Consider the following 15,928-nt stretch of genomic DNA (forward strand, 5'->3'; position numbering starts at 1 on the left):
CACAATAAAGAGGATTTGCAACAGAATAAGAACTGTATTCATAATGCGTGATGTGTTTGAAAATATAATGCAATTCTCAGTGGCGGAGCTGGCTTGTGCAAATCTCAACTTCAGCAGGCCCTGCACCTTCCACTGCCTATAGGTCAGTGTATTTGTTTAATTATTTAATGAGACAATCAGAATTACACCAGCAAACACTGCATTACAGTGCAGTATATGCAGACTTTATAATACATTCATAAAAAAAATAGCACAGAAATAAGTTTTAGTGGGTGCTCCATGCCACTCCATAGCGATGCTGCCACTGGTAATTCTCACTCATAAATCTAGTGGTATCATGCACTAATACTTTAAAAGTATTATGTAATACTACTGCTGTCAATAGTATTTTCATCATCATTACATTAATTATTGTTAATAAATATATCATGACCAGGCTTACCATTAGAGTGTGCACCAGACCTTCCATCCCACCCTGCCAGATGTGGTCTTGTCCAAGCTCCATGAAATTATCAGCATCATGGGCTGATATGTTAAACCAGGTGTAGGAGCCAAACTGAGTATTCACACCCTGGCAGAAAGCATAACTGCCTCAGTCACATGAATACTGGTACTTATGTGCATATACTGATACCAAGGATAGTACTTTTTTTTTTATATTAAGATATATATTAAGATATATAAGATATATATGCCCTCCATCTTGTATAGTACTTCAAGATGTATTTTAAATCAGTAATGTACACATATGCACAAGTAAGAAAAGCACTTCAATACTAGAAAGTAATCATAAATATACCGTAGTTTCTGGCATCATGGATGGTATTTTTTCTGAAAATAAATAAATAAATAAAAATACAGTATATACACACACACACACACACACACACACACACACACACACACACACACACACACATATATATATATATATATATATATATATATATATATATATATATATATATATATATATATATATATATATATATATATATATATATATATATATATATATATATATATATATATATATATATATATATATATATATATATATATATATATATATATATATATATACTCGTATATATATATATATATATTTTAATACCCTGTTCATTATATACACATAGATCACTCTCTTCTTTACGTCCCCCATCTTGAACAAACAGAAAACTGAAAAATATTCTGTGCATTGCTGCAGATGAATTGCACGGGAAAAAACCACTCGTGTGAAGACATGCTTATTAGACACCCACCCATGTGGTCATTTTACCGCAAAGGAAAAAACCGCTTGTGTGAAACCGGTTAAGCTCACACGCACACTCACACATTAACTAATTATAGCCAAGTTATCTCTGAATAGCACACAATAGTACATATGGGGAAATCATACAAAACACACTTAAATTACAGGTTGACTGTTTTCTTCTGAATACATAAGTGAAAGTGACGCAGATTGAATAGATTCTTTATTCTTTCAGTTTAACTTGTAAATAATATCAGCATTACAATGTCACAAAATTGATAATAGCTGGATCTTTTGGAAATTTGAAAAATTAGTCCCTCGTTCCACTCCAAACTGCTGAATGAGCATTCCCCATCATTACAATATAAAAACAATTATTATTTATTTATTTATTATTTTTTTTAAGGAGCTGGGGTGCTTTGTGTGACAAAAGTGTTTGAGAACCACTCAGGTAGATTATGGCTACTTGTTAGCTAGCTAAAGAGCCCTCTACTTTGCCAGAGCTAACAGGCAATGTTAAGGCAGTGGTAGTCTCCCGTCCCAACTCATCTGCAGTTACAGCAATAGCAGTAAGTAAAATTCTTCCTCTGCCTCTTCTTGCTTGCAGGATGCACTTCATTGCCTTGGTCCCCTTTTTTCTTTTTCTAAAGTTTATGTCCATAGCCTCAGCCTCAGGTCTTGTTTGCTACTACTACTGCCCATCAACAAACTCTCACTCACACGTGTGCATAGGCCAGGAAGTGCATCTTGGCTTGCCTGGCACCACTGACTGATGGCCTGCTGGTGAGTGGCCATGAATACATGAATAGAACATTAACTGGACAGGAACTGACTGTCTTCAGCCTCTCTCTCACCTCAGCAATGTTGCATCTCTAGCTGTCTTCTACCGCTATTTTCATGCTAACTGCTCTTCTGATCTTGCTTACTGCATGCCTCCCCTCCTCCCACAGCCTTGCTGCACAAGACTTTCTTCTTTCTCTCACCCCTATTCTGTCCACCTTTCTAACGCAAGAGTTAACCAATATTCTTGATCATTCATCCCTTTCTCTGATAAACTCTGGAACTCCCTGCCTGCTTCTGTATTTCCACCTTCCTATGACTTGAATTCCTTCAAGAAGGAGGTTTTAAGACACTTATCCATCAGTTTTTGACTACTGCTTTGACCCTTTTATGGGACTGGCATTTCAGTGGGCATTTTTTTTTTATTGGATTTTTGTTGCCCTTGGCCAGTGTCCCTCCTACATAAAAAAAAAAAAAAAGGATCAAACTATACAATCTCCATATGAGATCTATCAAATCTAATTTCCTGTAGTAACAGCTTAACAAGAATTAACATTTTGTATTGAACTGGATAGGACTATTCTAAAATAAATAAGTAAATAAATAAATAAATAAATCCAGGGCAATTCTTGAAACATTTAGGACTATAGCTTCAAATGCCAGGCCTAACCACACCACTGCTATATAGTAACTATTTCTGCCGCAGATGCAGTGTCTGAGATGCTAATTTATCTAAAGCTTTCTATTTCCTTATTTGGACAGTAATCTTGAGCATCGTTGTGCATTGCTGGTTATGTTGTGTCAATTTGCTCCCGGATCAAAATTTCTTCCAGTTGATGCCCTTGCACATGCACATTAAATTAAAATGAGAACATCTAAACATCTAGGTATTTTATATATTTCATCCATTGTCAACTTCTGTATGGAGCTATAATGACAAATTACTATTGCTGTGTTGTCTGTGGAGTAAGTTAGGATGGAAATGGATCAAGTAAACAAGAGTAGTGAGTGATAACAGAACATCAAAACTTACTCCATGGCCAAGTGTTAAAGGCCTCTCACCGAGTTTTATACTCAAAGATTTTACATTTTATCAATCTGTACCAAAAGTGTTATGGTTTCCTCACTCACTCATTACTCCACTTATACCAATACATATTCAACAGACAACAATGCAATAGTAATATGTCAATAAAACTCCATACAGATGTTGACTTTATCATACGTAAAACATAATATATGAATATAAAACACAGTACTTGGATTTCTCAAAAGCTCCCGGAAGAGTGCATGTGCTTGAAAAAAAAAAAAAAAAGGTGGGAACACCTAAAATATATGAATATAAAATACAGCGGTAGGACTTTTATACTTGCACATGAAGTAAGGTTTGGCACTCTGTTATCACACATTACTCTTATTATCTTGCTCCATTTTCATCATAACATATTCCACAGACAACACAGCAATACTATTTTGCCAATATAATTCCATACATACATTGATTCCCGTCAAAATTGTTCTCGGGAGCGATATATATATATATATATATATATATATATATATATATATATATATATATATATATATATATATATATATATATATATATATATATATATATATATATATATATATATATATATATATATTATTTTCATTATCATTGTTATTATTACTATTATTATTATTATTATTATTATTATTATTATTATTATTATTATTATTATTACTATTATTATTATTATTATTATTATTATTATTATTATCATTATTATTATTATTATTATTATTATTATTATTATCATAGTTGTTATTGTTGCTGTTCATGTTATAAAAGTGAGAATGCATATCCGTGTCATATGGTGGAAGTTAGATATTGCAGAATTTGACCATTCAGGACAGATTAAGAAGTGGCAATCCGAGAGAGTCAACGCTCGGACGCGTTATCTCTGTGACTCAAGATTTACTTCCTGCCAGAAGCTACCCTTTTGTTTGTTTTTTTTCTTTTTTTCAAACTATCGCCAAGTGACCGAAGAATATCCGGGTACTTCCTACCAACGGTGATGAACCTTATCGTTAATCGTGATTTCATCGGGAAGCTCAGGGAAGACGTCAGCTCAAAACTCGTCACTCAGAAAATCCTCCTTGCACCACCACGGGTGGGACTGACAATCTAGCCCAGTGGTTCCCAACCTTTTTTCTGTCTTTTCCCCCTTCAACCAGTTCGCCTGTTCGGATTTTTTCTCTTTCATAGAGTGACAAGGAAAAGTAAAAACTTTCAAGACAGAATTATGGAATTTCGACCAAAATTATCGTACATAGTCACTATTAAAGGCAAAAGTAACAAATTTTGATTTGAGATTTTATATAGTACATTAGTACTTGAAGAAAAGTCAACTGCCACATCATATGAATTTAATTTTCTTTTTCTGTCGGCCACTAGCTATAATTATAGTCATTTTTATTTCCCTTAATACATTTCCCCCCTGGAATACTGAAATTTCTTTCCAGAGGGAAATTTTCCCCAGATTGGGAAATACTAATATAGCTTCTGAAAGTAGAGATGGAAGGTGAACTATGGAAACCCAGATGTCACAGTGCTCATGTGACTCTGGTTAAAGGGTATCATCCACCACAGACTCGAAGGGCAATGAGACGGAGATGAGCGCGAAGGCCACGTGTAGTTACAATGTATGCTTTCAACTTTACTTCTAATAAATCACTGCTAATAATGCAAAACAGTAACATAGCAAACAGTAGTTACTGAGGAATGTTTGAAGGCTGGATGCTCGAAAGTTATTGGATAATCTTTGGAAAAAAAAAAAAAACATATAGATATTTAATTGCACCAGAAGTCTACCATCCAACTCAGGCCTGAACATCAACGCGGAAGTGGAACTGACGAAGTCATGGAGGTCCGTCAATATGGGGGATGTGTTAGGAAGCTCACTGTACTATACCCTTAACGACTGGGCTATTGCTTCTCTAGCATAGAAGGAATTATGCCACTCATCATTTATTCAATACAAAGAATCCTCGAAAAAAAAAAAAAAATCCGGCAATACATGCATTGCACTTTGTCAACTTTGGTTAGGGCATGTAGAGGCTTCCAAAAATTAGTAAGAATACCAAGCAGCTTTTTTTGCAAGGAGAGAAGTTCGTATGTAACTATATATGTTAAAAGTCAAGATTCCTTTTGTTAGAACTGCAAGCACAAAATAACAACTCACCTGGTGAATGATGTGTTCAGACGCTGCCCTAAGGCTCAGCTCTCTCGTCGGGCCCCATAACCACTGGTGTCTGCCGGTGTAAAGACAGAATCCACCTGTCACACTGCGGTTGTTTTTATCGAACACTTAAGTATGACGTGACTTTACTTACACTTGCGAAGCGCATCTCTCTCTCTCTCTCTCTCTCTCTCTCTCTCTCTCTCTCTCTCTCTCTCTCTCTCTCTCTCTCTGTGTTCGTTTTAAATTACTAAGAGAATCACAGCTCACCTGCTGCTGAGAAATTCTCCAAGTGACTTGTCGTAATAATCTTCCAGCTCCCTGGTGTCGAGGACGTGACGCAGGTGTTGCTGGATGCTTGCATGCAGCTCTTTCACGGCACGGGTCACTGCCTGCCCTCTGCTTGTCACCACGTTTTCAGCTGTCCCAAAGACAATGCTTGTGTGATACTTCTTCCATTATCATGAAACAATACAATTAATTGCTGATATGCTCGCAATTTTAGTTTGCGTGTGTGAGTGTATACTGTAGTAAATGAGAGAGAGAGAGAGAGAGAGAGAGAGAGAGAGAGAGAGAGAGAGAGAGAGAGAGAGAGAGAGAGAGAGAGAGAGAGAGAGAGAGAGATTCTTCATTAACTCTGGCTATACCTAGTGCTCAAGACACTTTTTTTGAAAGATTCCTGGGGTGCAGCTGTCTACGTTTTCCTAATGACATGTTATGTGTTGTTAGTAGGACACTGACAATCATGTGCATGAAGTGGGTGTGCTCGTATACTTTGCAACGAACATTATAATATATATTAATATATGGACGAGATTACTTTTCACGGTAAAATCTGATTGCACACTTAAACCTACACGAATATGCATGTCTGTTCTTTTCACGAATACCTGACTGCAGATGCGGCAGCGCATTGCTACACCCGGCAAGGAACATAGCTGCATGGACACTTCATTTATTAGTCAACAATAACTAAATGAACCACACAAGGAAAGAAGAAAACAAAAATAGTGTTAAAACTTCTCCTCTTATCTTGTTTTTACGTTGTGAAATTTAATTTGCAAGTAATCAGTTCAACCAAAGGACGTCAATATAAGTAAGCCTCACCTTGCAGAATGTTGTCAACAGGCTCACCGAGAACCCCCTCCTCTCTGGCGATCTGGTATATGGGGTTCTTGCGGCCTCCCTGGATTAATCCCGGCCCTTCCTCCGCCACCCAGTTACCTTCCGGGCCAAGCATAAAATATATAATATAAAAGAGAGAGAGAGAGAGAGAGAGAGAGAGAGAGAGAGAGAGAGAGAGAGAGAGAGAGAGAGAGAGAGAGAGAGAGAGAGAGAGAGAGAAATTGACACACACACACACAAACACACACACACACACACACACACACAAACCGGTTACAGGTTACCGTCGTATCCATATAATCAAGTGGATATGTTTATGATTATATTGCTTTCAGCGTCTTATAACCGTGCAGGGAGGCAGGTCAGTGGGTTACAAAGGGAGAGTGAGGGCAAGACAAGTAGACTACTTTGTGTGTGAGGAAAGAGCAGAGAAAAGATGATAGACACGAACTGTGGATCAGTGAATAAGTTACGTGCCATGGGAGGTTCCGGAAATGAGTGTGCAGAATTTGAAGGCGCTGAAAAAGTGGAAAGTTGACATGAACCTCAGAGGAAGGAACGTCACCCAGTGCATGCATAAAACGTTCACAGGGGTATTAAAGAAAGCCCTAATAACTTGGTAAGGGAAGAAGCAGGATTTAGGAGTGTCAATGAAGAATACCTAAATAGCATCAGATATGCGATGATATTGTTATGGTAAGTGAATCAACAAATATAAGATATTATTTTGCGTTTACAAACCACACCAAAAAATAAAGTTTGAAGATGAATTTGAAGAAAACAAAAATAATATTCAATAATTCCATCTTAAGTTATACAATTAAAGGCGAGTATGAAGTCATAGAAAACGTTCACCGACATGCAATAAATACGTATGACAGAAAAGCAGTACTACCCGTGTGTGTGTGTGTGTGTGTATATATATATATATATATATATATATATATATATATATATATATATATATATATATATATATATATATATATATATATATATATATATATATATATATATATATATATCTGAAGAATACCAATGGGATGGACTGATTTTGGTGGAGTAAACAGTGTTATGAAAAGTACTAATCTCTCACCACCACTAATTAAAAACCAGTAGTTGTAAGCAGTGCATTGTAGTGATTCTAACGGCAGGTCTCTAAAATCTGCGATCTTGTGGAAGTTTAGATTACAATGAAAGCCTCAGAATGCGCTAACGGGAATGAAGAGGAAAGAGCTTGACATAGCGTTCTCTCTCTCTCTCTCTCTCTCTCTCTCTCTCTCTCTCTCTCTCTCTCTCTCTCTCTCTCTCTCTCTCTCTCTCTCTCTCTCTCTATATATATATATATATATATATATATATATATATATATATATATATATATATATATATATATATATATATATATATATATATATATATATATATATATATATATATATATATAAGGAGGCCATCTGCTTAAAAAAAAGGCCCAATTGAGTGCCAGTTCCCAAAGAAAAGCCATACTAAGAAATCAAATAATAGAGGATGTGTCTTCAAACTTCCCATTTATAAGATCTCAATTCATAGGAAGGAGAAAATAAACGAGCAGAGAGGGAGTTTCAGAGTTTACCAGAGAAAGGGATGAATGATTGAGAATACTAGTTAACTCTTGCATTAGAGAGGTGGACAAAATAACGGTGAGAGGAAGTAGAAAGTCTTGTGCAGCGAGGCCGCGGGAGGAGGGAAGGCATGCAGTTAGTAAGATCAGAAGAGGAATTAGCGTGAAAATAGCGGTAGAAGATAGCAAAAGATGCAACAGTGCAGCGATGAGAGAGAAAATGAATACATCAGTTAGAGTTGATAAGATGACATGCTTTTGATTCCACTCTGTCAAAGAAAGGTATGAGTGAAACCGTCCCCCTCCTCCCCGCTCTCCCTCCCCCGCCCATATATGTAAAGCATACATACATGGACGGATAAGGCTCCTGTACAGAGTTAGCAGTGGAGGTGGGGGATGGGGTGAGAAAAACTGGCGGAGACGACTCAAAACATCTAACTTCATAAAAACTTTTAGCTAGAAGTGAGATGTGAAGTTTCCAGTTTAGATTATATTAGTGAAGGTCAGACTGAGGATGTTCAATGTAGAAGAAGGCGACAGTTTAGTATCATTAAAGAAAAGAGGCTCGTTATCTGAAAAGTTATATCGAATTGATATATGGAGAAATTGACTGTTTGAGGCACTGAACAGTACTAAGTTTACTCTGCCCCAATGAGAAATTGGAGTAAGCGTTCTGCGGCTTCCCTGCGTGAGCTGTTTAGTTCTTGCAGGATTGGACATCTACGAAAAGACGTAGAAAAGTATAGGATGGTACCATCAGTGTAGGAGTGGACAGAAGGAAAAGCTTGGGTTAGAAGATCATTGATGAATAATAAGAAGGGAGTGGACAGAACCCTCAGGAACCCCACTGTTCTATAGACTTTGGAGAAGAACAGTGGTTGTCTACCAGAGCAGCAATAGAACGGCAGGAAAGGAAACCTGAGATGAAGTTACAGAGAGAAGGATAGAAGCCGTAAGAGAGTAGTTTGGAAATCAAAACCTTGTGCCAGACTTTATCAAAAGCTTTTATTTTTAAGGCAACAGCGAATGTTTCACCAAAATTACTAAAAGAGGATAATCAAAACTCAGTAAGGAAATCCAGATCATCACAAGAGCGGCCAGGACGGAACCCATACTGGCGATCAGATGTAAGGGTCTGAAGTAATAGATGTTTAAGAATCTTCCTGTTAAGGATAGAATCGAAGACTTTAGAGAGGCAGGAAATTAAAGCAATAGGACAGTAGTCTGGGAGATTAAACCGGTCACCCTTTCAGGAACAGGCTGAATGTAGGTAAACTTCCATCAAGAAGGAAAGTTATATTTTGATAGAGATGGAAGAGTTTGATGAGGCAAGGTACAAGCATGAAGGCACAGTTTTGGAGAACAATAAGAGTGACCCCATCAGGTCCATAAGCCTTCAAAGGGTTAAGGCCAGCGAGGACATGGAAAACATAACTGCGGAGGATCTTAATGTGTAGCATTAAGTAGTCAGAGGGTGGAGGAGAGGGAGAAACAAGCCCTGAATTATCCAAGGTAGAGTTTTTAGCAAAGTTTGAGCGAAGAGTTCAGCTTTAGAGATAGATGAGATAGCAATGGTGCCATCAGGTTGAAAGAATTAGAGGTATTTTGGTTAAGTCCTAGAATTCACGAAGAGAGTTAAATCTAGAAAGATTTTGATATTTCTAGCTGGAGAATAGACTTAGCATGATTCTGGGCAGAAATATAAAATGGATGAGATTCAGGTAATGGAAGGCTCAAGTATCGTTTGTGGGGCGCCTGTCTATTATGTATAGCACGAGAACAGGCTATGTTAAACCAAGGTTTGGAAAGTTTAGGACAAGAGAAAGAGTGAGGAATGTACACCTCCATGCCAGACAATTATGCGTACAGCACATAGAGACGGGGGCCTGACATGGAAGCAGTAGTCATTTCAAGGAAAATCTAAATAATACTTCAGGTCCCCCCAATTAGCAGAAGCAAAACCCCAGAGGCACCTCCACTTTAGGGGATCCTGAGGAGGAACTGGAGCGATAGGTCAGGAATGCGAATAGGGAGTTGCACTAATTGCTCTAGGTCGTGGAGGATAGCAAAGTTAAAGGCTAGTTCTTCAGATTAGTCAGTAAAGGAGAGGGAAAGCCAAAACTGGTGGTGAACATTGAAATTTCTAAGAATGGAGATCTCCTCGAAAAGGAAGAGAATCAGGATGTGTTCCACCCTGGAAGTTAAATGGCCAAAAAAATTTTGATAGTTAGAGAAGTTAGGTGAGAGGTATATAGCATAGTTAAATTTAGACTGAGAGTGACTCTGCAGTCGAAGCTAGATGGCAAAAAATTCGAACGATTCAAGAGCGTGGGCACGAGAGCACGTTAGGTCGTTGTGCACATAGACGCAACATCCAACTTTTGATTGAAATTGAGAATAAAGAAAGTAGAAAGGAACAGAGAAGGGGCTACTGTCACTTCCGTCAGACACATGCGTTTCAGTGAGGAAAAGAAGATGAGGTTTAGTAGAAGAAAGATAGTGTTCCAAAGATTGAAAATCAGATTTAAAGCCACAAATGTTGCAGAATTTAATGAAGAAAAAGTTGAGGGGGTGTCAAGCCACTTCGAGTCGATATCAGAAGAGCAGTCTATTTATATATATATATATATATATATATATATATATATATATATATATATATATATATATATATATATATATATATATATATATATATATATATATATATATATATATATATATATATATATATATATATATATATATATATATATATATATATACATATATTCATTATAGGGCAAATACACACTACCAGGTAAATCTGTGAATATCTTTGGTACAATAATTATTGCTTGGGAACTTATCAAGGGAACACACACACACACACACACACACACACACACACACACACACACACAGAAGAGTGCTATGGAGCTAATGCATTAGTGAACTGGAGCTTGCATTCCTTTCATTCCATAGAGTTGCGAGAAATTCTAAAATAAGAATATCCTATGATTTTAGTAGTCTAAAAAAATCAATTAAAAGCATTTTTTCAAGAGTCGGAAAAAAAAAAAATGGTGCTTGTCCTTCTCAGAGTCTAAACCAGCGATTTCTATCCTGGAAGTGCGGCGACACCTCGAATTTTATGGGAGAGACGTCAGTAACATCACAACATGATGTCACCCGAACCTTCATGGCAAAAGTCTGTCTTGAAATGTTGACGGAAACATGTTAGTTTTGCTTGGATTTTTCTTTCCTTCACAATTACCTTAATTTTCAGGTAAAGAAACAAATAATCATTAATTTAAATGAGTTACCAAAAGAAGGAGAAAAAGCATCCAAATATTTATGAAAAGAAAGAAAGCTGAAAATTGATCAGGAAACCATACGAATAGGCTGACGCTTAAGTAACGGATGCTATAAGAGAAATTTCATAGTTCAACTTACTTGTTGAGAAAAAAATAATAATAATAATAAATAAATAAATAAATAAATAAACAATAAGATTTAGAGTCGTTGTAACTGAACGCTTTGCTGGCGTTTTGACATTAACATTCCTGACTTTGATGCATATCTTTTAAACTTGATATTCCGTGTTCGTTGCTAACCATGCCGAGTTTAGGAACTAGCTGAAAACTGACTGAAATTTACACTGTATTGCTTCTGTGCATTCAAGATCCGGCAGCTGATACGAAATTCGAAAGACGTATTCACAGTGTAATCTCATTAAATATTATGGATATAGACATTCTTTTTTTTTTTTTTTTTTTACACAGAATTATTTACAAAGTAAACAAATTAAAAAGTAAAAATGCCAACTAATTTTTCATTTTCATTCTGGGGACATCTAAACTGTTTTCGTTTAAGGGTTGAAAGGGGAGAGATTGTACCGATAAGAATTCAAGTTGTTAAAAGAAATATGTACGAGTCACTAGATTTCATAAAAAAATGTTCCCTCCCTTGGCTGGTGTGAATTGTCCATATGACTTACCGTGAATGACTGTCTTCACGCGACCTCCCATGCGATCGGTGGCCTCGAGAAGCAGCACATCGTCTACCTTCAGTCTGATGAGGGTGGTGAGGGCGGCCAAGCCAGCCACTCCACCTCCCGCCACCACCACTCGCCGCGGCACCGCGTCGCGGAACCTGGCATGGCAAAGAAAAATAATCAAAATAAACAACTACATGTGTAACGAAATTGATATTAATATAAATAAATGAATTAATAAATAAAACAAATATATGAATTGTCAAACCTTGGTTATGATGACGAGGATCGTCATATTCTATTCTGTCCACCTCTTTAATACAAGGGTTAATCAGTATTCTCAATCATTCATTCCTTTCTCTGGTAAATTCTGGAACTCCCTGCCTGCTTCTGTATTTCCTCCTCCCTGTGACTTGAATTCTTTCAAGAGGGAGGTTTTAAGACACTTATCCTTTATTTTTTGACGACCAGCATCTCAGTGGGCATTTTTTCTCATAACTTTGTTGCCCTTGGCCGGTGCCAAACAAACAAACAGCAATTTTTTTATGGAGTCAAAACGTTTCGGTATGATTCATTACGCTATCATCAGAACTTAAAACATAGGAAAGATGAAAATAACTATGCAAGTAAAAAAAAAAAAAAAACCGGTAAAATACTCATGCCCCTTAACAGTCCTTATCATATACAAAATATAAGGGGTAATGCTGCATACACAATATCACATAACTTGGGGACAACATTTTTGTTATAGCCCATCTAATTAGTTGCATTAAAACGATGTCCACAAGTTACGTCAATAGTACTGTGTCTGCAGCGTCCCTTCAGTGCCTTGTGACGTTTAAGGGCTGTGCAGATAAACTGAATCCTAGCTTCGAATTTTCACTGCTGTGTAATTATAAATTTTCCCAGATTTTAGCCACTATAATTATGACATAATGTATCACATCGAAACGTGTAAATCCTACAGCTGTAAGAAAGATGTCCTTTTCCTACACACACACACACACACACACACACACACACACACACACACACACACACACACACACACACACACACACACACAAAATAAATAAATAAATAAATAAATAAATAAATCAAAACAAAATAAAATAGAATATATATATATATATATATATATATATATATATATATATATATATATATATATATATATATATATATATATATATATATATATATATATATATATATGTATATATATAATTGTGGCAGGAACTCACCATTGGTTGTAGCTTCCGGGTACATTGTCACAAGGATGGGCTGGGGGAGGCTCCTCTACAACTAATGGAGAAAAGCAGAGGAAGGAAGTTTATTAAATCTGCTTACTTTTGCGGTTCTTAGCTTACAAGGGAGTTTCAAGACACTTGTGAAGATTTTTTCTTTTTGTATCATGATTCTCTCTCTCTCTCTCTCTCTCTCTCTCTCTCTCTCTCTCTCTCTCTCTCTCTCTCTCTCTCTCTCTCTCTCTCTCTCTCAGTAAAATTTTAGAATATTCCTACAGCTATCAAGGTGAATCAAAATTTTGTGTCTGGCAGCGTGCACAGGGCGGCCAAGTGGCCGGGTGACCCTCTCTCAGCAGTTCCGTTAGGTTGGATGCTTCACTTTCGTTCGAGATTGGCTGTAGTACTTGCAGGTAGTATTTTACATGTGCCATGTGAGTAACCACATTTATGCAATGTTTTGTTTATTTTTGTTAATAATATTGCTGAATTCAGTACATATATTCATTTGAGTCATTCCGTGTGCCGTGTATTCATTTACACCATAGGATGAGTGAGAGAGTGGCGTGTGTGGCAGCTTGCTTGTGGCCGGCGGTGAGATGTTTGTGGTTTGTGGGTCAGTGCCCCAGGAAGCGAAATATATAAAGAAAGAATGCATGATATTATATTATGATTTGAATTTATCTCTATATGTTGCATTTACTAATTTACTTTATTTCATGTATACTAATCACGGCATGTTCATCTTGGATATTGATACGAGTGTGCTGAGTAGAATCCAGCGCGGTGATGTGCTGATGAATGCTTACCTTTAGTGTGGTGAATATTGACTATTGAAAGCCCATTGAGATTAAGAGTTTTGAGATGCAAAGCTTTATACATTTGATGGCAGTCTTTTCATTATTCATCGATTGTATAATGTGACAATATATATATTAATTGTGTGTCAAAGGTCACCGAATCTGGTGATGTTTTTCCTTCCATCAGTCCTCGAGAAGATTCACATAGGAAGCATACCTTTAGTGAAGGACTGGTGATGCAGTGGAGGCTGAACGTTGCCGGTAACATAGTTGACCAGGAACTCCCACAGACTTATTTTGGCATTGACGCCGCTCCTTCCGTCCTGCTGGGCTGCTAAAACCGTAAAAATGACAAGTTGTCAATGCAAGATCAAGAATTTTGAATTCTTATTAATGAAGCCAGTTTAACAAGGAATTACATAGTATAATGAATGCATAGTAACTTGATGTAACTTCTTTTTCGTATATATATATATATATATATATATATATATATATATATATATATATATATATATATATATATATATATATATATATATATATATATATATATATATATATATATATATATATACACATTGTTCCCGAGAACAACGAACTTACGGTTGAAGAAAGCCAAGAGGCGCTGCAATTCGTTCTCCACTACGTCTGGACGGAATACTTCAGGCGAAATATCTTTTGCTTCCATGTTTCTCTTTACCTCCTCCAACGTAAGCACATTACTATGAGGATTTTCATAATTATTATTTTTTTCTTTTTCGCCTCTCACCTCGTCGGTTTCAATTCTTCTATCTTCATTAATAGCATCTTCGCTACCATCCATCTTATGTATACCGGCATTTGTGTTTTCTTCCTGTGAATCATGCTGTTTTCTTTGATCAGTGTTAGGACTTCCATCACTCAAAGAATCAGTGGTGGCTTGCAGCTGCGTGGTGTTAGATCTGGACGCACTGAAGCCTTTGGAGACTGAAACGATATTACCAGAATTAGAACATTCATATTGGGCAACTGACTTGATAATCTTTCAACAAGGACATGTGCTGTTTTTTTTGTTTTGTTTTTTTTCATCTGCCTCGTGTTACACCACTTTTTTCCTGACCTGACAAGGAGGCAGAGGTGCAAGTCTGGCCAGAGATTACTAGCAGAACGGCTACCACAGGGACGCACCACCACCGACATCGGCGCCACCACTCCTTCCCCCCCACTCCCATACTGCGCACTGTCCCCTGCTGGCCGCGTCTATCTGCTCCTCCTCGCTGTCTTTTTGGTGACCAGCAGGTGCTGAGGCTTCTCGGACTTTCCTGCTTCTTCCCTAAGATGACAACTTTGGGCTTTCATTTAGTGTGTGTGTGTGTGTGTGTATGTGTGTATACATATATTTTCCATTGACACACACACAGACACTTGGGAGATATTTCGTAAGATAGTACGTATAACGTCCAGCGCGTAGTGCGACTCACCACGTAACGCGAATCGCTGCTCCTGAGTGCGAGTGAGGCAGCTGTATACCGATCTGGGGTTGCGTGTTGTGAGTCGTGGCGAACCAGTTTGCTTCTTATATACTATCCCACTCCAAGAGGTCACTTTCTTACCTTTTTTTTTTTTTTCCTGCTGTTTTTATTGCCCTATAAAAAGACGCTGGTGGAACTCAACATTATTTTAGGTGGAGAGAACTGCCTGTTTCTATAGCGATGGTCATATTCCGAGAGGGCAAAAATGGTACTTCATGGTACAAGAAACTGAAGAATGCCTACGTCACGGGCACGAGGGCAAGACACGATCTGACCTATTTACACTGGATTTTGCCAGTAAAATTGAGGGTAAATAGCATGTTGTAAAGGGAGTAAGTAATGGTTGAGTGCTTACATGACAGTCAGGTATCCGTTAAAATCGCACTGTGGATGTCAGTTTTTCGTATCAC

General features: G+C 37.1%; 1 protein-coding gene across 1 annotated transcript in view; it reads right to left on the reverse strand.

Annotated features, from left to right (window-relative positions):
* LOC135105245 (uncharacterized) overlaps positions 1–15,539 on the reverse strand; it is a 29,410-nt gene extending 13,871 nt beyond the window's left edge. The window contains exons 1-9 of the mRNA XM_064013479.1: positions 15,107–15,539; positions 14,611–14,973; positions 14,222–14,338; positions 13,205–13,265; positions 11,964–12,118; positions 6,367–6,483; positions 5,530–5,680; positions 5,263–5,332; positions 443–571 (exon numbers count right to left, since the gene is read on the reverse strand). Coding sequence (XP_063869549.1) covers positions 443–571; positions 5,263–5,332; positions 5,530–5,680; positions 6,367–6,483; positions 11,964–12,118; positions 13,205–13,265; positions 14,222–14,338; positions 14,611–14,973; positions 15,107–15,218 — 1,275 coding nt within the window. The 5' untranslated portion in view covers positions 15,219–15,539. The remainder of the gene's footprint in view (positions 1–442; positions 572–5,262; positions 5,333–5,529; positions 5,681–6,366; positions 6,484–11,963; positions 12,119–13,204; positions 13,266–14,221; positions 14,339–14,610; positions 14,974–15,106) is intronic.
* Positions 15,540–15,928: the final 389 nt, after the last annotated feature.

Source organism: Scylla paramamosain, chromosome 1 (genome assembly GCF_035594125.1).
Source record: "Scylla paramamosain isolate STU-SP2022 chromosome 1, ASM3559412v1, whole genome shotgun sequence".
Classification (NCBI taxonomy): Eukaryota; Metazoa; Arthropoda; class Malacostraca; order Decapoda; family Portunidae; genus Scylla; species Scylla paramamosain.